This window comes from Numida meleagris, chromosome 5, assembly GCF_002078875.1.
Source record: "Numida meleagris isolate 19003 breed g44 Domestic line chromosome 5, NumMel1.0, whole genome shotgun sequence".
NCBI classification, from domain to species: domain Eukaryota; kingdom Metazoa; phylum Chordata; class Aves; order Galliformes; family Numididae; genus Numida; species Numida meleagris.
In genome coordinates this window covers 53610248-53635081 of record NC_034413.1, presented here as the reverse complement: position 1 = coordinate 53635081, position 24834 = coordinate 53610248, and the positions used below count along the sequence as shown (strand labels likewise).

The window sequence follows — 24834 nt, the reverse complement described above, 5'->3', positions numbered from 1 at the left end:
TACAGGCAAGAACCGATTTCATATATAATATTGTGTAAAACCATATGGCTTAGTTCCTAATTTATCTCTTCATTTTAACACCGCTTTAAAATAATTAGATTATTTAACTTACTCTACATTCTTTGTCCATTCTGGAAGTTTACTCCATGTCATGAATACACAGTTTGTCAAAATCGTGAGCATAATGAGCATGCTGAACAGCGTTGACTGTAGTTAAGGAACATGCACATAATGTTTAATTCACATCACACAAAACATAAGGAATTGACCAGGCTACAGAACACTGACAACATACATGACACAAATTACTAACAATGTTATATGTAATGCAAAGATGTTCCATATTAACGATTGCTATGTCACTATTTCTATGAGCTAGCTCTGATTCATTCTGAGATGAAGAATTAAAGGCAGGAACATATTTAAATACTAAAAAAAATAAGAATTATGAAAAGTTGAAAAGGATATGAATGAACTAAAATCTTAATAGCTACTCTTCTAATAATATTGAAAGGAGATAAAAGGTACAAGGCAGATGTGGCACTGAACCTGAAGATTGTCTTCCCTTTATTCAATACTATAAATGTCTTTAAAAAGAAAGAGAGGGAAGGGAGAGAACAACAGGAAATTGAGGACACAAAATTCTGCATTTCAACATTTTACAGCAAATGTAAATAAGTGAAATACATAATGAAAAAATTGTCCCTTTAAAACATTAACAATGAATCCAGCTATATTACTTGCACTTCAGATCAACCTGGCAGTGCAAAACATAGCACATAATTAACCACTTTTGGACACTTACCGGCAACTGTTTAATCACTTCAGCACCTTTAATACTGCTTCTGAGATTATGTATCCTGGGCTTCGAAAGGCTTTACTGCCTATTTTGTCTGCACAGTTATTTCTAATATCATTAACTCAAACACTTTTGGACTAGAGAACACAATCAATCAAACAGCTGTTTAATGGAAACTTAAGTCGACCTATATTTTATTATTACTCTCCCAAAAGGCAAATATCTGGAAATAAGCAGGTTTAACACCGAAACTTCCTGTTTTCTGTACTAGAAAAAGTATTGCTTTAACTGAGTTGCTTTTTACAAAAACATAAGTAAGTCTCTTCAGCTATGCCTCAGTATTGTTTATGCTTCTTTGAATCGCCAGGAACAGAATAGCCAGACAGAGAAGCAGTTTCCCAATTCTTCAGCATTGCATCAGATTTCAGAGATTAAAATTCATCTAATTGTGTTTATAATCCACTAGCCCAAAACATCATCATAAGGAAAAATCAGACAATAAAAGTGAAGTTCTTTCCAAAAAATAACCAACCAACCTACAAACAACACTTTCACTAGGACTTCCACCTACCTCCAAACTACAGCATTTACTATTTTATAGTTAAATTGGTGTATTCTAATTAGAATCTTAATAAATGCTTACTTTTTTATTGACATAATATGGATCCAAGTCCTCCAGGGGCTCAGATACCATTTCTGGAGGAATATCACCATAAATAAATGGCAGCGTCTTTCCTGCCTCCAAGTCATTATTTGGCTTTGGGTGAATTTCTTCATGACCACCATCATCTTTATGCTCATCTTTATCACGATTAGACTTCTCATCAGCAATACGTTTTTCAATAGCTGCAAGAGACTCTTTGGTGAAATAGAAGAAGCAGTCAGATCCTGGTGGTACCAGCATTGCCTGTGCCATCTTTTCATTCTGTAAACTTTAAATACTTTTAGGCTCTTGTGCAAGAAGGTCCTAGGAAAATGTGAGGGAAAAATAAACAAAAAAAGAAAATAAAAAAGTGAAGCAGCAACAAAAATCACCAAATATAAGTTTTTAGGCATAATTTTCACCTGCCTCTTTTCTATTCCTAAACCACCGTACAAAGATAATAGAAAATTAGTTACCTTAGCTTTTATAAAGGAACAATATAGCAAATAGATACAGTTTAGGATGTAAAGAAAAGCATGAAAGGAGAAGAAATCACCGCATTTGCATGCAATTTATTTGTCATCTCAGGTTAATACAAATATCATTAAAAAAAAGGAAAAAAATATTCTCACTTTTCCTAGCCTCAACATGAAAGCTAAGTCACACCTCATTATGAAAAGCTAAGAAACATGTTCTTTAACATGCAGCAGTGAAGAGAATGGTTATGAGTTACAACGTACAGATTTATATAAAAGCTTGGCTAGTACCTCCAAAACACTTGCAATTTATATTACGAAAGAGGAACCAACCAAACAAAAAAAGCATATCCTCTCTATACTCTGAATTTCTTACGGAAACAGTACTCTATCTGGTGGCTTACATCATGCTTGCTAAACTGCTGTTTATGCTACTTTATTAGACAGGTATAAATAAATGTACACTATATTTAAAGCCATACGCACAAGCAGAAAGTGATTGTTCTAAGGTTTAGTTCTTCCCTCCATGGGTTTCCTGACTTGCATCTTCTTGATTCTCAATGTTAACTTCAGCAGTGCTACGTTCCTTAATTAAGGAAGTACTAAGGGATGAAGTGTTTTAGATTTAGACAAATAAAAAAAAGAAAAAAAAGCAGACTATAAAAGGTCACAGTGCTCTCTCTTAGGCTAGATAGATTTTCAAAAAACCCTAAAATAATACACTTATTAAATTACAACAAACACTACATTTAGAATATTTTTTTCTAGCTTCCTACTTTTTACAGTGAGCACAGTTAATACCCATGGGTGCAATTACTTCAGCATGTACTAATTTTCTAAACAGAAACAAAATGGAATGAAGTCCCACTTGGTGAAATTCATCACTGCTGTAGTCCTTGTCAACACTTGAACAATATCAAGAAATTGCAGTGGGTTGACGTTCTCTGGCTACCAGGTGGTCAGCCAGCTGCTCCCTTTTGATGAGATGGAGAAAAAGAGAAAAATAGATGGGGAAATAACAGGTTGGGTAAGCTCATAACAGTGGGCTCTCCAGCTGTAGTTCCTAAGGGGAACATCCACCTGCTGCTGCATGCACCTCTGCTCCAGCACGATACTTCATGGATTGAGGGGAAATATCTGCTCCACCAAAGTGTTGTCCCATAGGTTGCAAGTAAAGCTTGCAGGGCTGTATCCTGTGTGTTCTTCCTCATTCCTTACACTGCCATGCAGCGTTTGGCCACTTCTTGAATGTGTTTTCCCAGAGGTGCCACCAGGGGCTGAAGATGAGGAAAACATTCTGCCAGTCCACAAACTAGAACTGCTTCCACTGTATTCAGAATTAACACAACAAAAGCTATCATCAAGAGTTGTAAGGATTCTGAAAGACACCAAAACCAGCAAGGAACTGTTTTGCAGTTCAAAATTTTTCCAGACAACAGATTCACAAGACAGAACAAGCAGAAGCCCAGCTGTGCCCTGCTATGGGGTGGCTGGAACCGACTGTCCTCACACAGGGCAGGCCGGCCTCTCCTCACAGCAGCAGGCCATGCCGCAGAGGCCCAAGGCAGAACATTCCAGATATCAGTCAAGGTGCTGTGAGGCAAATACTGAAGCTGGTCTAGGATAAATGCTCCATTTGCTCTAGGCTTCTCCACCAAAAATGTCATACACCAACTTTTAAGTCACCCGCAACACAGTTGAGGAGAAATTCTAGTTTTTAATTGGTTTTCCAGCACGAAGTAAATTCTCACAGCCACTACAACCTAACGTTATGCCAGCCATCTTTTCTGGAAAACTTGCCAGTCACGGGTATGCACATACCCAGATCCCTGCTTTTTCAGAGGAGCTATGACAGCTTCTCCATCCTTATCCAACACTCTACTGTCACCAAAAAAAAAAAAAAGTGTCTTTGCACAGACAAATAAGGAGATAAGAAATTTTCTGACAAACTGTTACAGGAATCAGTCCTTTTTTATGTCAGTATGCAGCATTTTAGGAACAGGGCAGTAGCTCCTTCTGGAGTTGGTGGCCCAGGAACGCTCCATCTTCCCTTATTTATTCCAAAATGGAAAACTTATTCTATACTAACTTAAAAAGATTCACCATTGTCAAACAGGTCTTTGATTACTGTTTGACCTCCTCCAGTGAAACCTTCCAAAATCCCTAGCATCCACGCTACTGAAGACTTGCCCTGCCCTGCAATATTTTGATTGAAACTAGCTGTACATGAAATGGAATTTTTTCTTCAGAAGCCGGATTATGTCTGTGGCTTCGAATACCTAGGGAACATCCACCTGTGCAGCAGTGAAAAAGGCGAGATCTCTCTCACAGGAGGGATACCAGGATCCTTCTCCTTAATCTCCATTTTTACCAAAGAACTAGAAGTAATGCTATTGTTATATGATACATTTAGTTCCTTTTTGGTTTTTTTTAGTTTACACTTCTGTTACTTATTGAAATAAAACTTCCTATATGGAACTTCCTATAATAATCAATACTTCATGTATTGTAATAGATCCTGAGGACTGCATTGATGCACCGTTTACTTTTTCTACATTGATAGATGAAAACTACAGTATATACGCTACTAACACCAGTCTACCATGCCTGCCAATTGAAGGGGCATACTTGGTAGGCAAAGAAATATTTACACAACTTTATGTTATGATGATTCTCTTCAGAAACAAAACGTAGAAAAAAATAATATTTTAAGAAAGGGGAGAAACTCACAGAGTAAAACAGGTTATCTACCATAACATTCAGCTAGCTATTTGGGGATACTCTTACAACAAACCTTTAAGAAGGTTTTTCTATTCAACTCTATGAATGGAGGTTCAGAAAGTCTTGAGTATGACCACACAAACTACTGTTTATTGAACTTGTACAGGAAAAATGTCACTAACGTATATTTGTCTATGTATTTGGGCTAAATTTACTCTTTAGAAACCTATAATATGTAAAACTAAAAGTTCACGACTGCTTATTTTATCAAATATCAGTATAGCCTTATGGCAGTTTTTCTGATTTGTTACTGACATTATCAGAATGAAAACCAATCTTCCTTCTTGCGAGCTGATATTCCTGTGGTTCATTCATGAATGCTTAAGCAGTATCCTCATGGTTGAAACAAACTTTAGCATTTCTCTCTAGTGACACCAAAGTCAAAGACTGAAGCATACCTCAGTTTTAATGTAAAAAAGGGTATTTTCCAACGTATAACAGCAAACTTTTCTATTAGTGATTTGTCCTAGCAGCCTAATCACAACCCAGGCTTGGAAAAAACACCCTCACCTTTGTTAAACACATCTCGAGTTACAGTTCAGTGGCCCTATTTTCTCATCATGACTTGATCATGGATTGATTTCATGCCTTAAATGTTCTCTTATTTTTTCTGCAACCTTGATGACTACTGTATTACTCTACCCACAAAAAAAAAAAAAAAAGCCCCCAATCATAAAACAAACAAACAAACCAAACAATTGCTTTTTTCAGCTTACCATTAATAAATATGCTTCCAATATAGCATGGCTCTATTGTGCATATAAACCTGAGTGGACGTACTCTTAACACACAGGATAGAAAAAGCAACTTACAAATGAAGGATTAAAGACAACTGCTGAATATTACTGCCTGTTTAATGTTGCAGCACTAGAAGAAACATCTGCGGTTGAGGAACTAGACAGTAACATCACTATATGAATGCTAACAACATATTTCTTAAGGGATATGGTTGAATGAGAAAGAATAATTATCTTTGGAAACACAGGTTTAATACATATAATAAAAAAGCATCATGGTTACATTTACGTTATTTCAGAGACAGTACCTACACTTATTACTCTGTTTTCTCCTGTAATACATTCCTCATCAAGTTATATTTAAACCTAGTCCTATATTATTGTACATACTGAAGTTCGAAATTTTTAGTCCAAATCCACTGGACTAAAAAAGCAGAAGCATGAATAGATTGTTTATATTTTCAGTAGGCATCAAAAAAATGCTTAACGTCTATAAAGATAACATTCAAACTTATATGCAAACCATACAGCATCTAAACCTCAGAATCCAGGAAATGCATTTCCCATACAGACAAAAGGATAAGTATCTTCATTTTCCTTCAGAGTTCAAAACAACACATCTGCTCACACCACTCTATATTCCATTAAACAATGGATTTTTACAGTATTATTTTCAATGTTCTCTGAATCTGTTAATTACTATGATACATATCACAGTGCTACTTAAATTTAAAAAAAAAAAAAAATCAGCATACCAAAGAAGGCTGGCTAAATTACTAAGTCTGAATAACGATGTAAATCTCTTAAGTAAATTAAGAAAAAAAATAAGGAAGTTAATTAAAAACAAGAAGCTGCTACCATGATAGTCTGGTGATGATGTACACTGAAATTCAACTTGGCAAATGATCAAACTTGATGAGTCATCAGCAAACCCACATGTGTTCTTTATTATGCTCTTTGTACTGTGCATCTGTGTATATGAAAGAATGTGTTTTTTTTTTCAGGGATATCAAATTTGACTAACTGTGTAAATTATAACTTACATTGTTAACTACTATATTTTTTTACACCATAACGTAGTCTTGAGACTGTTACACTAGCTATAGAAAGGAAACTGCTTTTAAATCTATTTTAAATCTTCAGTATTACTGTTCTCAGTCTGCAAAACAAGAAGCTGGCTATAATACAAACCTAGAAATTAGGAAAATGGTTTTATCTAGAAAGCATCAGCTCTGATCAGCAATTAAAAATCTAGTATCCTTCCTTCTCAAAGAATTTCCTGTGCAGACACTAATAGTACATACACTCTTCATCCACTTATGATCCTAAGAATCAAGAACTGAAACATTCCTGAATTATTAATAGTTCTCAGCCTGAATAAATTTAATCTTTTGCACATTTCATCCCTTGTTCTTCTAGCAGATTATTGTGACACTGCAATAAGACTAACTTGGACAACTCATATTAAGCAAAACAATTTGCCATGTTCGTCTTGTACAAGTTGTCTCTTTCCCTATAGCTTGTTCATAAGATAATCTCAATGACTCAAACAAACACCTTCTGAAGACTGAACTTCTGGGAAGTTCTAGCAATTCAACTTCTTACATGCCACTCACTCTTACATGTCCCATATTTTTCCCAAAATTATTCCAAACTAGCTGTTTTCGATTCAAGAATCCCTGATTCAATGTGTAAGCTTATAGTAACAATTAGAAAATATCTGAAAAATATTAATATTGCAAGAATGAATAATGCTAAAATGGCAGAGAACATTACTCTCTGTTTTTAGAATCTGCAACCACTTAGGGAAGTTGATTGGCTTCTTTCCTTAATTTCTGCAAATGTACAAGCACAGATCCAGGAAAGCAAGTCCTCACAGACAAGAATTCCAGTTACTGATGTATCAAACAGAAAATCTTCAATAGAGCCAACACAGAGCAAATGCAAAACTGTGAAGGTGTTTATTGTTAGCAATACAAAGAAAACCACTGAAAAACATTACTTGCTTTGTCAGAAACGTCGCATATGCACATTTTTATTCTAACAACTATGATGTTCCTGTCATTCACGTGCATGACTGCTAATATAATTATCATCTTTATAATAATATAATTATTAACCAGTTTAATTATCATGTTTTGTTTTTATCCTCAGTTCTCCTCAGCGTGCTGTTGTATTTATGAATTATCATTATACCAGTCCATAAACCAGTATGATGAGATTTTATCAGTACTACCTAAAGAGTGCTGATTGACCTTTGCCCAGAAGACTTCTCTTTAACAAGAACAAAGATGAAGACATCAAGATATTTACATTATGAACTTTACCATTTTTAATCATTTTTCTGTATAAATTCACAATAAAGACAACCGTCAAAGCTTTTAAATACTATTTCTATCTGTGGATGTGAATGAATATGCATCTAACTCCTTGTCAAAGATAAATAGATAAATTCAATATTTCCATGGATACTGTATAACTACAGAGTAGCTGCTTGGAGATGGAGCTATGAAGGAATATCCTCTATATTTACTTTCAGATAATCACGGTACTTCCTCAGTGTTTACTTTGCTGTGATCCTCAGCTGAAAGAGAGCAGGAAGGAGAGGCAACCACTACGCAGGATTCATTTATTTTCTTCACACTGAGCACTTTTTATTTACTAATTGTTTTCAGTTACAAAACTGAATACGCTACTCAGATTCTAATTAGCTATAAGGTCTCTTAGGATACAATTACCAGATTCCCCCGATTATAACCCAGGATGTATTTCATCCAGAAATGAATTTAAATCCTACAAGCCTTTGCACCAACAGATGTTACTTAGAACAGTGAAAAGTAACTTTTATTATTATACAGGAAAGTTTCAGGTGAAAAAGGCTGATTTAGCAGGATGTTTAAAAGGAAACGTGTTTTTTTAGGCATTGAAATTTAAAGGAAGAACTAAAAACATGTTTAAAACAGGAAAAATCTCCAATAGGAAGGAAGGTTTTCAGAACTACTTACTCTGGCCTAACTTACAGAACAAGTGCTCAAAAGGTACATGGCCAGCAAATGAGCAAAAGACAAATGGCAGTGACAACATTGCAAGCTGCTTTTCGAAGTTAGATTTCTCTTGCATCAGATTTGCCAACAGTGATTCCAAGAAGTCAATAAACAATGCATTCAGAAAATTAGGAAGTACAGTACTTCTAGATTAAATTTTCAGAAGCTCTCTGCATCCAATTTCACTTTCACTAAATGAATGCCAGCAGAAAAAGAAAAGCACGTAGCCTGAAAACGAAATGTGAAGAATTGCCACAATACGCAGACAAACTGCTTTCAAATGTTCTGCCTATAAGAAATCCAGACATTTACGAAACCCTTACAGATCACAGTCGTGACATCATCACCAATGCTTGTGCTCACAGAACTTTGTATCACGCTGTTCTTCCTCCCACTGGTACTCATGAGTTATACTAACCACCAGTACACAAAAGTTGAAAAAACAGTCCTTCTTGCAAAGCAAGTGCTGTCAATGAAACATGCTGCTTGAAAAGTGAGAACGTTACCTAGAACTATTTCATAAGAGAGACAAAGCAGTAAGTAAAACACGAGCTTTACTATTTTTCTTTCCAAAAGAGATATCCAAAAATCGGTGTGGTCTTTCATAGGACTCAGGTCCACAGAATGAGAGCTTATATTCACATATGTGTACGAAGAAATCCAGAAACTACTAAACATTGGAAAATGTTTCTTTCAAGTTCACACACTCATTTAGTATCTGCTAATGCTACGTTACAGCCAACTAAACACTCATAATATAGTCCAAGTTCTTAAAGCAGGAATTCTTATTTGATTTAGCATATATGAGAACTGAAGCTTCTAACATAATAGCCAAACCTGATTATGCAGGTGCTCCTTTCATAATGGACCATTTATTGGAAGGTGCTCAGCCACTCTGCTTTGTAGCACAACTGAACAAGCATTATGGTATACCGCAGTATTTTACACGACTAATGTTAAATTAGTTTTATCAAAAGCCACTCACAACTTCCATAAATATTTGAAAGGGATAAAGAAAAAAAAAAACACCACCTCAGTTATGTTTAAAATGGTTACAGTCTCCTAAACACTCTTTGTTACTATGAGCAAACACGTATATATAAGTGATACTTAGAAGTTACATAGTCAGAATAAGTACCATTACTTTTTTGAATTAATGGATAAATGACAACATTTGCAATAAGTGAATTTGCTCTGCATTACAGTTGCACATAAAACCAGGATAGGATCTTTCAACATCTTATATGAGGGGCCTGGAGAAGGACATGTTCAATAAGAAGTAAAGATGGTTTTTTTGCATGTATGAAATGCAAACATTACTGCAAAATAAAGTGGACACTGAGACAAGATTCATACAATTTAGCTTACCGTTCATATCCTCTTGCTAGAAGTCTTGCAAACCTGCAGCCATGCCACATTTAGTACATTCATGTTGAGTACAAAATCCAAGATATACTTTAAATCTCTGTGCAAACTGTAGCATTGTCAGAAACGTACTGTCACTGTTATTTTGCAAAAAGAAAATAAAAGAAAAAACATAGCTACTCTACTAGTCCTATGTCTAGGACTGCTTTACAGGAAAAAGCTGAAATGAAATCTCCCAAAACTCAAGGCTGTGAATAAAGGTGGTAAGTCAGAGGCTCACCCCAAAACTGAAAGAAGCTGAACATCAGAAACATTCTGGCATTGGTCAGCCTTTCAGTAAGTTGACATCTTTAACACCAATCACACAGAGAAGTCCAGTGATACAATGCAGCCAAAGACAACAAGCCGGTAAAACCAGGAAAGTTCTGAGATCTCCACTTCATTAAGAGCTTTGATTCTAGTGAGTTGTATTAATAAACAATTACAACTGTATTGTCTTAAAAAGCTTTGAGAAAAGGAACGTGCAATTCTCCTCACATATAAAAATTTCTATGTTTATACAGTTACGAATTTTCTGGTCTCGTAGCAAAAAGCAGTGATACATGAAACATCAAATCTTATGATCATTTATGTCTTTCCACTAAAGGATATGATGTCCCCTGAAATAGGCCTTTCTCAAAATTACCCACATTTTGCTTTACTTCAGAAATACCAAAGCAGATTTTTTTTTGCCTTCAGCACTTGGAACTTCATATCAATATGCAAACAAGCAAGCAGTTGATTGTCTTTCTAAATAAACATACGCTGTACCTGAGATTTCAAATGACTTGAACTTCTAAAAGAGTCTACCCTGAGTGAGAAGAACTCCGCAAAAGGTAGATTTAGAAGGAGGAGGACTTAGGCCATACTGCAAACATGCTGCAAAGAATGAAAGCAAGTGAACTTATCTCAACTATCTGCATTGACTCTTTAAACAAAAGGGTATTTCAAGTTAATATTTATTATATATTGGGCTAACTAATGTATGGCAGAACTATTACAATAAACAAAGCCTATTTTGTTGATTAACTATTATTTGTTTCCTTGTTATAGAGAGTATGCTAATGGCTCTGTCTTTTTATAACCCAATCTTTCTCCATTAGTCAATGCAAGGTTATCGGGGTCCACAAAGTTGACTAAACAAGATGGCTTTTCTTGCACTTGTTTATAGAAGACACATGTTCCTCACATTGCTAATATCTATCATCCTGGTAAAAATATCTACGGAACTTTGCCTGGGGCCCTGGAAGACAATCTATACTTACTGTTGGTTGTTCTTACCCATCATTTGATAAAAACACATCACACAAGAGGAGTTAAACATGTTGAACAGAAGTAAAATGCCACAGATAAATTATTTATTCCATTAAAGGTGATATTTGGGGAAATTATTGAAGGCTGAGCCTTCTCATCATTGCCTAGGGGAACCTCCACATCCAAAATGCTGTTTTCACTGCAAGTTAAAGCATTTAGGGCTGGGAGGAAAGACAGAAGGCAAAGTTTCTTTCAACCTTTTATAGCTAGGCACTGGAATTTCCAGAGTAGACTGATTCCTGATCCATTAAAACATACCCTGTCAAAGTTCATTTACTTTCTAATTAGACTGCCTCAGGAGCAGATGAGAATGGCTACACAATTTTTGTTCAGATGGTAATAAATAAATTTCAGAGTACATAAGCACCATGCACAGCAGAGAATTCCACAGCATGAAGGCATAGCACTTGCTATATCTTAGACTTTATACTGTTACATGGCTCAAACTTTCAGTATCACAATTCCAATAACTTTCCTGACTTAAACCAACTTAAAAATAAAATCATCTTGAATGCTTTACTCCTACCAGATTAAAATCAATGTGTTGAGATCCCACTGAATGACCGCATCAACACCACCCATGAACGTTTCAGCAATGCAGAAAGTATCTCTGTGAGTTATTACCAACTGCATGGAAATCAGTTCTTTGAAGTAGAAGACTTAATTTCAGTTGCAGCTAAACAAAAAGATATGCCTGTTTCTGACAAATCCTCATTACTGTATTCATAATCAGCTATGTAAGATAACATTAGAGAAGTCAGACAAAAAACTAGGCTGAGGCCCCTTTGGAAGTGAGATAGTCTACACTCCAGCTCAGAATAAGGTTAACATCCTTACATGGCTTACACTCAGAAACCGGTAAGCTCATGGTGTCTGTTTCAGGTTGCTCCTCCTCACCATCCACCGCATCTTTTCAAGATGTCCCAAGGTGCTGCACTAAATCATCAATCCATCACAACCTGACCTACTCCTCATGCGAGTCCAGGCTTCTCTTTCTAGCTCCTAATTTAGGTTCAGCACTACGTGCCTAACCAGCTCCCTGACTTGTGTTTAACCAGATGGCACTATGGAACATGTTCTGTACCTTTTGCTGGTCTGTTCACAAATTCCTTTTAATGTTTCTGTTCAAGTGTTGGTCCATCAGTAACACGAGACACCAACACAAACCAGCATCAATAAATGATATTAAACCAGTGCAGCTCTCCAGTAACTGCAGCTGAAAGTTTCCCTCCTGAACAGTGAGAATGAAGAATTAGGAACTAAAAGAGAATGTACTCTTCAAGCAACACCAAGTCAAGGTTTAAAAAACGGAAGACTTTTTTTTTTTTTTTAATTAGGAAAATCTCCTTGAAAAATTAAAAAGAAAAAAAAAGGCAGAGAAAATGTAACAAAATCTAACAAGATACAAGTTAACAACATGTTGCCAAACCCATACCTATTGTTTACTCCATTTTAAACCAACACGAACAATTTCGTCCTATTCTTAAAATGTACATAGACACTAGTTTTTAATCCACCAGAAATCTCAGAACATATTTGTTTCCTTTAAACCACAGGAGCAAAGCAAATTTCTCTACCTATATTAGAAAACACAATTTTCCATTTATTCAAAACTCCTGAAACTGCGAAGCAACCATGAAGTTTATTTGCTGTTACTTGTTACACCGCAATAATAGTGATGGAATTTTTACTAGGTGTTTTAAAGACTAATCAATTTAAAAAAAAAAAAACAATTTTGTTGCACTTTGATTTTCCATGTACTAAAATGAGATGTTCTGTGAAAGGGTAAGAGATAGCAGAACTGAACTGACGTATATAAAAGATCACAGAAAGAAAGTGTGCTTTGTGGAACTTGTTTGAGCTTTGCATACATCGCCATGTTAGAAGCTTTATAGCCTGCAAACACAAATCACTTCAGGTTTTCTTGCTTAAACAGAGGGTAAGAATAAGTTTTTTTTCTTCTTCTTCTTCTTTTTTATTTTTTTTTGAAACAAGACAATGGGGGTGCAGGAGAAAGCATTACTTCTTCGCATCCCTCCCTTCCTCTCAACCGCCTCCCCCCCGCCCAGTTTAAATGGTAAAAACTGGCTATAGACTGCAAAAGAAATAAAGCAAGCAGCACAACCAGACGTTTCAGTTCTTCATTCTAGCCAGACAGGCTCTCCATCCCTCCCTTAATGGGCTCATTAGTGTAATCTGAGTCTACTTTTTGTGCCTGCCTAATTTTCTAGAGCCTCAGCTGCTGTTCTGAAAATCAATACAGGCTGGAGGTGATTGGTAAAACCTGGCTTGGATTGAGGTGATGTAGAGGCACAGTTCACAAATCCACTCTAACCAATGCTTATACATCTTTATGCAAATATCCTGAAAAAGGATAATTGCATCAACATACACCATAGCAGAGATGTACAGAAGGATGTTCTTATTAAAAAAGGATTTAGCACCTCCAGTATATTATTGAACTTTTGTTAGAATCAGAAAAATATATTTACTTGTGACATCCATTAAAAACCTACTGAAGCAGAAAAAGTATGTAAAATTGAGTTGAGAGTTCAATACTAATTATGCAATTCATCAGCCTAAAATGCAGTGCTGTGATGCTACAGGGGATCTTTAGGCTGTCAAACACATTGGCAAAGTTCACTGTATGCTTCCCAATGAATGGGACAGCAAGAAAAGGAATGAAAAAACCAAGCTATACCTGCTTAATACCATGATGGGAAACCACAGAAGACAGACCAAGATGCCAGTGCTTGAATCCAAAATCCTCCCTCAACCCCCTTTTCCACTTGACTTTCTATTTTACTTGACTTTTACTTGACTTTTTAGTGCTGGACAGATTGACATTGAAGTTCATCTGAAAGTCCATCCATTTGGCAGGTATATAACAGAAAACCTTCCTCCACTACAGAAAACCATACAAACCCTACACAGCTGAAGGCTTTGAAGTTGGAAACATGTCTCATGTTTTAATTTACTTTTCTTATTTACTTCCTTTTGAAAAACTATCCCTCTCTTCTAGTCCCTGTATAAGCAAAAATTACGGTCAACACAAAACAAGCTTAAGTTTTTAAAAACAAAACCCCAAAGTTATGGTACCCTAGAGCCTGCAGGGGAAAGGATGAATAAACAAACGGATATGACAGTGTTCTCTAAAACGAAACAACAGAATCTGCTTGATGAAAAAGGAAATGCAAGTCTGAAGAAGTAATTTAGTAATTTAATTTTACAATTACTTTCTTATGACTAAAAATATTTTGTTCTTCACATTTAAATAAAGAGTTTCAAAGCAAAGGACGCAATGACTGATATCAACTGCCAACTGATGTATGAATTAGAGGCAGTAATAAAAGACATATACTGCAGCTGAGTGGTTGATAAATACTGAAATGTTACTAATGAAGCATTAACTACTATCAGCAAACCAGGTAACTCTATTTTGCAACCAACTTACATGGTTCAAAGACTAAGTTAAAAGATGTTCCTGCTACGGGCAATGAGAAACAAAACTTTCCACAATCAACTATAAAAGATTCTTGAAGGGTAACAATAAAAGGGTTATTTCTGTGAGCAATCATTGCATTAGCTGCATATATAAAAAAAATCACCCAGTTTACACTGCATTATCAGGGCGTGCCATTTGGTGGAAGAGAAAAACGATAGAAAAAGCGGCTGTCCATCATATTTACTCAGAAATCACAGAATCTATTTGCTTGGAATCACCTATTTTCCCCTACTTGAACCCAGAGGTTCACAACCCTTCTAAATGAGCACACTTGGGCACTTAGCATCATTCTAAGAATCATTTGTTCATAAAAGATTTTAGATAAACTGATGAGAGCCATAATTTGGCAAAGTGAATCTCCAAAAGAAAAGTAAGACGTACTTGCCAGGTCAAAGCGTTCGTCACAGCCTTCAAGGGAAAAATGAAGTAGAAATCTGATGAGGTCAGCAATAACTCACGGCAGATGACCCTGTGCCCAGACTGAGGTAACAGTTTTGAATGAGCAGCTTCTATGCATTTGCTGAAAATTTGCAGAAAGCAACCAATATATTGCACAACCACAACATAAGTATAACAGAACTGTAAGGCATTCATTAAAAAACATTTATTAAAAAAAACACAGAATACAGAGCGCAGTGTTTCATTTTCTGTTTGGTTTTTGATTTTTTTTTTTTAGTGTAATTAACCACCTTTTTTTTTCCAGACAGAAAAAAAGCTGCTATTTCAGACCAGACCACCAGATCCACTGTACTTTATCAGAACTGTGGAATGACACTCATTTGCAAAATCTTCCATGTTCTTTCCTTCCCAGTCATACAGTAGGAATAAATAATTTAATGAAGTACTCATCAGGAGAGGGGAACAGTCTATTAGTCTGTGCCTGCATTCTTTTCCCCTCACTTCCCTGAATCTCTTAGATGTTTATATTTTATAGCTTAGCAAAATAACATGACTATGAACTTACGAAAAAAAAATGCTTCTAAGTATCTTCAAATTTATTCTTAGCATTCTAAAATTATAAGTAAAGAACAAGTAGGAACAGAATGTTACAACTTTTGGAGAGTACCAGAAAAATCACACTACAGAAGAAACCAGAAGGAAAGGCATAAAAAAACACCCCAAACAATGCTAAGTATCGCTCTTAGAAAATCAATTACATTTTTCAACCCCTAAAATTAAACACTCATCTGCTTCTAAAAGATACTTAAAAGCACGCAATCCTCACTTGCCAGTAAACACATCTACATCTCTTAAATTACTTACAAGGGATAAGATAGTCATTTGATCCATTCCTCCATAAGTGGGAGGGCTGTGTCTCACAATTGTGAGCCAGTTACTTATGTCTTTGGGCCACTGGCCCATATGGTCCTACTGGTTCAACTAAAGAAATTAAAAAAAAAAGTGAAGCGTTACGCTTCAGGAAGTGCATAGAAAAGATCTAACTCACATCAATGTAGAAAAGCAGTGTTCTGGAAGGGTCTAGAAACTTTTTGGAGTCCACATAACAAAAAGGATGAAAAGCACAAGGTCAGGGTAATTTCAGTACTCTGTTTCAATTATAGATAGAGCTTCTCGTAAAAGGGGGCATCTGAAGACTGTATTGAAAGTTAAATCAACTTCCCACAGCAGAAAACAAGAGACACTCAGTTTTGTAGCTCCTCACCAAACTCTTATGTCTAAATAGAAAAGCACTATGATGGATTAGCAATAAAATAAGACATATACTTTGCTAGTAATTGTATGTTGTCACAAATACAGCATCTACTTAGCGCAGCAAAACCTCTGGTAGTCACTCCTTTATCCCATTCCATCATCGATGAAGTACATTACCACTGCATGGAAAGACAGAATTCTGCTTGAATTCAGTGAAAGGACAACAGCATAACAAGATGAAAATAAAATATACCTCTAGGGATCGGGAGACAGAAGGAGAGTGCAGGAAAGAATTACAAAATAAGTGATCATGGTTTTTTTGTGTGCCAGGCAAATGGACTTCCATTCAATTCAATGCATCTAATTATCAAAACAATCTTTTTTAAGCCACAGAAACTGCTACAAAATATCTTTAAATATCATCTCTGAAACATCGTTAAGTATCAACTACGAGTATCTACACCATCAAAGCTTTAGATCACATCTACACAGTAGCTATCGACTTACAAAGTAAAAAAATAATGACCTGTACATTCATACATCACTTGAAAGACATACAATAGATTTAAGTTCTTAAAAATATAAAGATCTACAAAGTTCACAATTCTCAATGATTTTTCTTAATTCTGTCTTTTTCAATTCCTGCCAGGTGTCACAAGCTCTGAAACATCTTTTCCCAGCTGAAACTGAGGGTCACGTTATCAAGGGAGTACTGGGTCACAACTGAGAAGTTTGAAGGTAAGCTGAGATTTCGCTTTTTATAAAAAATGATATGATCTTCTTAACTTGTGAAAACAGAGTAAGTCTCTCTAAAAATGACACCAGTTACCCACAAGCAAAAAAGAAAAAAAAAGAAAAAAGAAAATTCTAGGAGTTACGATTATTGAATTCAAATGTAAATTAAACAATATATTTTTCTTTAAAAATGTGGTAAAAAAGATCAAGCTTATTATCTCCTAAATGTTCTTAGTGGGTTTCCTGTTGTCAGCTGGGACAGAGTTAACTTTCTGCCTAGCTGCTGGTGCCCTGTTTTGGATTTAGGATGAGAATACTGTTGCTAATGCACAAATGTTTCAGTTTGCACTAAGTGAAGGACTTAGCTTCATATCATGCTGTCCTGCCAGTGAGGAGGCTGAGGGTGCACAAGGAGCTGGAAAGAGACATAACCAGGACACTGACTCAAACTGTCTGAAGGGGTATCTATCCCATACCTTATGATGACACAGCCAGCAACAAAACTGGGAGAGCTGGCCAAGGTTCTGGGAGCTGCCTTTGCTCAGGGACTAGCTGGGCATCCACTGGCTGACGGTGAGCAATTGCACTGTGCATCACTTGTTGGCTCCGATTCTTCCTTTTCCTATTTTTTTCCCCCTATTTTTTCTTATTAAACTATCTTTATCTCAGCCTCTGAGTAGTAGTAGTTTTTGCACTTTTACCTTTTTCAATTCTCTCCTCCATCCCAGAGTGGAGGGGAATTAGCGAACAGCTGTGTGGTGCTAAGCAGCCTTCCAGATTAACCACAACAGTGGTGCTAAACTTGCATTTTGGGAAACACTGCACAATGAAAATGAGCATACAAGTCCCTAGAAAAAAACTGGAAACAGCATGGTCATTTACACAAATGCTCCAGAAAAGAAAATGCAGCTCTCTGTTACAGAGCTCACTGCACTGTAACATGCTAGAGAAACTCACTTGTTCGCTCAAAACTAACACAGTGGTTCATTACTTGATGTAGCTACATCCTTTGAAATTTCATGCACAGGCTACAGAAGAAATGCAGTCTGTGTTAACCAAGAACTATGAATCCAGCAGGCTGCAGGCAGAGGTGAAGCAAACCACTATCTTACGTTCTCCAAGACAGACCCGGAGATCAGCAGCAGCTCACAAGTCATCATCACCATTGCTCTAACAAAAGTGAAGACAAAAGCACTGTAACAGAAAAGAAATTCTATTTTTGCTGGGATAGAGAGAAGAAAAGTAGTTCAGACCATGAAAATTGCTGTCATGTGGTTTTGATGGATTGGCAAGGAAGGCAGTCACCTTCATGGTCCCTTAATATGAGGTAACTCTAAATATGAAATTTCTTCTTCCCCACTATTCCTCCTATATCCATACATATCTAAGCAATTACTCTACACAAGATTCCCAGCAATATGGATCACCTCACTGACTGTTTCAGAGCCTCATTCTCTGCTTCCTCTTTCCTCAGCTGACCTGTAAATATTTAAAAGTAACCAAGACAAGAAGTACTCTAACCAGGAATTTCATCTCCTGGATAGTGACTCTATCCTTCACTCTGACTATCAAGATAGGAAGAAAAAAAAAAAAAAATCCTGTACATCAGAAAATCAATCCAGTTAAACTTGCAGCAAATGAGAAGTTTTACAACAAAATGCTGCAAAGCATTTATACACGCTGCAGCTACACAATACGTGGTGTTTTCCTCTGCCTCTGTTACTTTGACCATATACATTTAAAGTTCTGAAGATACTGTATGTCTCCAAATCACTAAGTTTATTTCAATTATTTTGAGTTTTCCTGCTTGACTATACACCTTGCTGAAAAGAAGAGCTACCAGCAAGAAGTGGGATGAAGACATAGGAGCCGAGCAGGATCAGCACAACATCATTTGCTGGCCTCAAGGCCAAGGAAATCTATAGCTCCCAGGCACTCAGTACCAGGGAAGTCACAGATGGATTTAGAGCAAATAAGCCTAACTCCCTACTAGGTGGCTGACCTCCAAGTCAAACATTTCCTCACTGGCTGGCCAGAATCCCAGAAGACACATTTCTCACTACTGTAAAGGGCTTGCATGCTACTTGACTGAGCCAGACAGCCAACAAGTGTACACATGCTAATGAAGCATTTGGGTAGCAGAAACAAAAAGCTCCTTCCTGGCTGCTATCTGATCAAATATCAAACATTTCTTCTACACACATGGCTAACTGTCAGCCCATGAGTTGTACAATGCTGTCTAACCCAGGAGGGCAGGCATCACTGTGGGTGCAGGCAGCAGCATGTGAGTGAAGAAGAAGAGGTGGAGACACAGCGATGTCTATGAGAAGAAAATGAGGGGTGAGATGCTCTAGAATTGCTAATAGAAAGAAGAGAAACCCTATAAAGGCAGTAGGAAGGAGAAGAGGCTGTGGCAGGTTCTGTAAGGCTGTATATCTTCCCATACAGAAATTATTTATACACAGGAAAAATATTTAGGCAAAACACTTCCCAAGGATGCTGAAAATATTCCAAGAGATGCACTATACATTTGGGAAATTTGGAGGTATATTTACGAACACAGTCAGATTTCAAATGGCATATTTAAAGCGCACAATAAAAAACTGATTTACATTCTACAGTGCAGTTGCAAAGTATCTGTAACAGTATGGAATTACTACTTTAGAATGAGATCTAAGTGGGTTTCAATATTCTGCTATTTGTTTTTCTTCTCCTTAATACTTTCTCAATTTGTTAGGTACTGACTTCCATACTAAGACCATCTATACAGTAAATTAGAGTTGTTCAGATACAAAGCCAAATGGTGAATCAAATGCAGAGGGCTTGCGTTGTCATTTCCAGGAACTCAAACAGCAAGACTTGGTGGTCTCTTAAGGAGTACCCACAGGAAAGACAAAAGCTCCCAGAAATTACATGCTGCTTTGGGTGCATTATCAACAGCATCAGATATTTATCCAGGCAAGGATGTTGGGCAGCAGCAGCAGTTCCCGTACCCACGCTCCCCCGCCCAAGGGCACTGCCTGCCCTCCATGCAGAGAATTGCTCCCAGTGAATATGTCTGCAACACACCCGCAGAAGCACACATCACTGTGAGCACCCCTTCGTGACACCACAAATCAGGTCAGTCTTAGAGAAATTTTAAACAAGAATTTTATATCCAAAAGTTCAGAGTAACATTCTTCTTCAAAAGACACTGCTTCAGGCTAATGAAAAAGTAAAATAGATCTACATGTCCATAACCTCAACAACAGAATGATAAGCCAAGAGGATCAACTAAAATATAGTATAGATGAAAAAGGCAATGACATTTAAAATTTGTCAGAAATACGTCACACAAGTGCATTTACTCCAAGAGATTTTGTTGTTTTTCCCTTACTTAACTTGTTGAACTCCAGGCAAGAAAATTTCATTCAACCAATAAGTCCAATTTGGACAGAATTTCTATTGAAATAGCTGTATTAAGCTTATCAAAATACATTCAAAATTTCTGTTGTTTTTTTTTTCTCCAGACTGCAACGACAGCATGCGAGATGGTTTAGCTTTTCACCTAAACTTCTGCTTTGCTGCTCAATTTCCATGGAGGAATTGTCCCAAGATTTTAAGATACTTTATTGAACTTATTACACAGCATAGGAATATGCAACCTGTGGTTAGAAATGCAAGAAAGGATTTATCTCCTACCTGGAAATAAAATAGTTAACAGTGACAAAAGCCTTAACAAGAGAAGCCAGATAATTAATGGAAATTTACTCCTGGACTTGAGCAGTTGTGCTGGTTGAAATGTTCAACATTGAGAATGACTCAACTCTCCCTAAGGAGCATGACATCTCTGATTATTATTGATAAATATGGTCTTGTCCTGGGCTGAGCTTACAATTTACTTCAACAGAAGAGAAAAATCTTTTTGAAAATTAAATTATACCAGCCTCCACTCTGTGCATTCTGCACTGTATGCACGTATGCACTCCCAAAGGACATGCTGTATTACTAGGAATCCAACTTAATGTCCCAATAAAAAATTAAAGGAAGACACATGTGCTTAAAGGATTTGGCCCAGGCATATGATGTTTCTTTGCACTGGAATAAAGAGGAATGTTTTCTCCAAGCTATCACTGCTTATTAGTAGTAATGATGTATTAACAATAAATGTTTATATGAAAAAGAGCATCATATTTACCATCTTTTCTACACTACATCGAAGATTCCTCTTTCCCTCAAACAAAAGAAATGAGTTTTAAAATAAAATACTGAAGAGGAAAATGTCCATATCAATACTGTACTAGTGGTAATAAACCCTGAGATTAACAAAATTGATTTAGAAGCCCAGTAATTCGTTCATGTCCCATACTATTTATCTACACTTTGCATTTATTTTAATGAGTGCAATTAAAAATCAGTACAATCCATTACACTAATTTTCATTTCTGTCTGCTGAACTTAAGCTGCAAACACTAAATTATGTTTTGAGAATAAAAAGGGAAACTCTTGCTTTTGTGTTTCTTAGTAATAATACAAAAGTATCTATGAATGCAGCAGCCTCGCTCAAATCTTGCATTTTCACAAATTGACATTAAGTTTGTAAACTTAAGTATGTATCTTCAGAAGACCATAAATCCACAATATTTTTAAAAATATGTAAGAAAGAAGTAAAAACAGGAGCCTAGATGAAATTATCTTCTTAAACCCTTAACATACGTAGGTGAAAGAAACAGAGCGTGGCTGCAATGACCTGAAACCGCTCTGCCTGTCTGATGGCCAGCCTGGCACCGAGCAAACTGGGCAGTACACGGTGCCCCAAGGCTTCATGTGTGACACCATGGCTGGGCTCTGCCTCCCCACCTCGACACACCCTTTCCCATCAGGACCACCAGGGAGCCTTGAAGCCAACACACAGGATGATTGCTTTCTGTTTGTGTCCAACAGCTTGTTGAACAACAATGCAACTGATCAGATTCTAATAGAAAGTAGATTTTCCATCCAAATAAAAGTGAGAGGACATTTGCCACCCAGTACTGACATAAAAATGGCAATGTCAAAATTGCCTTTCATTCCACCCACACCATAATAGTGCTGTTCTGCTATATATCATATGATAAACACATCATTACATTAATTCATCTTCTAAAGTATTAAAGTGTGGTTTTTTTCTTTATATTCCTAACTCTCATGCAGACATACTTGCTCTAAACAAGCTCCACTGGAATAAAAAACAGAATTTTCACTTCCACTACAGAACTTCGCTTTTTCCACTGCCCCCAAATTCAAAGTGTTTTTAATGCACCCCAGAAACAAGACACGTTGGTAACAAAGACACACTATATAGATAGGTGTATGTACGTAGGGGAGAAATGTACTGACACTTATTTTCTGGATGAAAATCTTCCCTCTGCATGACTTTTTGCTGAACAATCATGTGCTTTAATACAAGGGCTGTTCCCATGTTCATTTTCTTAACAAGACACATTGAGGTCGAAGCAGTACCCTTTGTGTGGAAAGCACAGAGCATTTCTGCACCACTACCACTTCTACAGAAGTAACAACAAAACAATTCAGGGAAACAAAACCACCTTGCTCTCTCTGGAGCACTAGATGGGATGCCAGAAGTTTAGAGTTAAGGTAAAAAGGTACCTAAGAGCACAGAATGCGTAGGTTCTGATTTTCCATGTGAACTCCCCACCGGTAAGGCTGCCAGATGTGGCAACATGCTGTTGCTCTTTGTAGCTTTTCCTGTTGCTTGCTGTCCGCCATGCACTTCTTCTATCTTCCCACAAATGTGGTCACTACTGCTTAGCAACCAGGGGAACATGAGAGCAGACAGCAAATGCTCACCCTGTTCCATCTCCACATCATAAAGTATCTTTCATGGCCAATTAGGAGGAATGTACGTTCTGAGTGGCCTCAGAATCACCATGCCACCTCAGGGGTGGCATGGGCTGAGCTGGGGTTTCTTCGCTAGGTACATGCATGGGGAGGGAATTTAACAAGCTGGTGACTGAAAGACCCTGATATATATATGAGTAAAACAGCTCCCCAAAGGGTCGTGCCAACTAATATTTTTTAAAAAGGGGGAGGGGAGAGAGAGAAGGCAGAGAAGAGAAGGAAGGGGAGGAAGAGAAAGAAAGAAGAAGAAGGAAAAAAAGAGCTGAACAGCCAGGCGATGGGGAACAGAAGAGCTTTAAGCCATGGCATAAAGCCCTCAGCGCTCCAGCCGCCCTCACTGCCGAGACCGAAGGGGAGAGGGCCGGGAGCTCGCGAGCAGCACCGAGAGAACAAAGTCCAGACGAAACCCCGCAAAGCAGCCGGGAAAGTAGCTACTCACGGACTTCTCCCATGCCACAGGTAGGTATTCCTCCTCAGCGCTGCGCAGCCGCCGGCTTCCCCGTGCCGCGCCTCGAGCCCTCAGCTCCGCTCTGCAGCCCTGCGGAGCCCCGCCCGGCCCCGCCTGAGGAGGGAAGCGCCCCGTTCGCCACCGCCGCGCCCCCTGGCGGATGCCAAGAACAGGGCGGGGCCCGAGGGAAGGGCTGGTTCCGCCCGAGGAGGATGGGGGAAGCATCACCGGGGATACTCGGAGATCTCGAAAGCCTCGGGCTGCCGTGGGAAGGGGGCGGCCGTGCCCGCCTCAGTCGGGTCACGCGGCGGCCACGGGCAGCAGGGAGCCGGCCCGCGGTTGGGCGCTGCTCTGGGGCGGACGGCAGGGGGCGCTCTGCTGAGGGCGGCCCAGGGCAAGGCCAAAATGTGCATCTAAAGCCTAGATGCTAGCTACAATGCCACAACAAAATATTTTAACTTATCTACCCACCTGGGCTCCATGGCAATTCCAACATCATGACTTATATTTCTGAAGGCCTCCTACCATGGCCTGTGTGCACTGCGCTTATTGCTACTGTAATGTTCTCAGGAACTCTCTGGAAGACTGCATAGATTAGTTAAGGCTGTTGTTTTTATCCGTGGTCATAGACAAACTGCTCATAAGCTAAATCTGCCAGAAGTCACTGGAAATATCTTGAAATCTCTGCTACTTCAGAGCACACAAGGGCAACATAATATGATTTTGATGTCAGATAGTACAAGTTCTGCATTTACCTGTAACAACAGAATAATAATCCAGGTGATAGCAACAGATACCTTCACCTTCTTTAGAAATAGATCTCTTTGGAAATAGATTTCTTTTGAACTACCCATACAGCAATAAACCTGTTTCTGAATTGCAACAGTTAAAGTTGTAGCACCGCCCAGTGTTCAGTTTGGGTATAGCTTCCTAATCAGTACTTTCCTTGGAATCATAGAATATCCTGAGTTGGAAGAGACCCACAAAGATTATCGAGTCCTGGCCACACACAGGACGACTCAAAAATCAAACCATATTACTGATAGCACTGTCCAAACACTCGTCGGCAGCTCGGGGCCGTGCCCACTGCCCTAGGCAGCCTGTCCCATGCCCACCACTCTCTGGTGAAGAACCTTTTCCTTACACCCACCTGACCCTGCCCTGACACAGCTCCAAGCCATCCCCTCGCACCCTGATGCTGTCAAGAGAGAGCAGAGCTCAGCGCTGCCCCTCCGCTCCCTATGAGGAGCTGTAGGCCACCATGAGGACTCTCCTCAGCTCCTCTGCTCTGGGATGAACAAACCCAGGCACCTCAGCCACTCCACATGCATTTTACCCTCTAGACTATTCACCATCTTTGTAGCCATCCTTTGGGTGCTCTCTAATAGTTTTATGTCCTTCTTATATTGTGGTGC

The 24834-nt window shown here is 38.0% G+C and overlaps 1 protein-coding gene across 4 annotated transcripts in view; it reads right to left on the bottom strand.

Annotated features, from left to right (window-relative positions):
• LOC110399868 (sodium channel protein type 2 subunit alpha-like) overlaps positions 1-23570 on the bottom strand; it is a 61109-nt gene extending 37539 nt beyond the window's left edge. For 2 of the 4 annotated variants that reach the window (XM_021399254.1, XM_021399252.1), the window contains exons 1-4: positions 23411-23569; positions 1443-1766; positions 469-587; positions 113-202 (exon numbers count right to left, since the gene is read on the bottom strand). In XM_021399254.1, the coding sequence (XP_021254929.1) occupies positions 113-202; positions 469-587; positions 1443-1715 (482 nt within the window). In that variant the 5' untranslated portion in view covers positions 1716-1766; positions 23411-23569. Of the gene's footprint in view, positions 1-112; positions 208-468; positions 588-1442; positions 1767-2404; positions 2521-23410 lie in introns of all 4 variants that reach the window. The other 2 variants (XM_021399255.1, XM_021399256.1) reach the window with 2 other exon arrangements.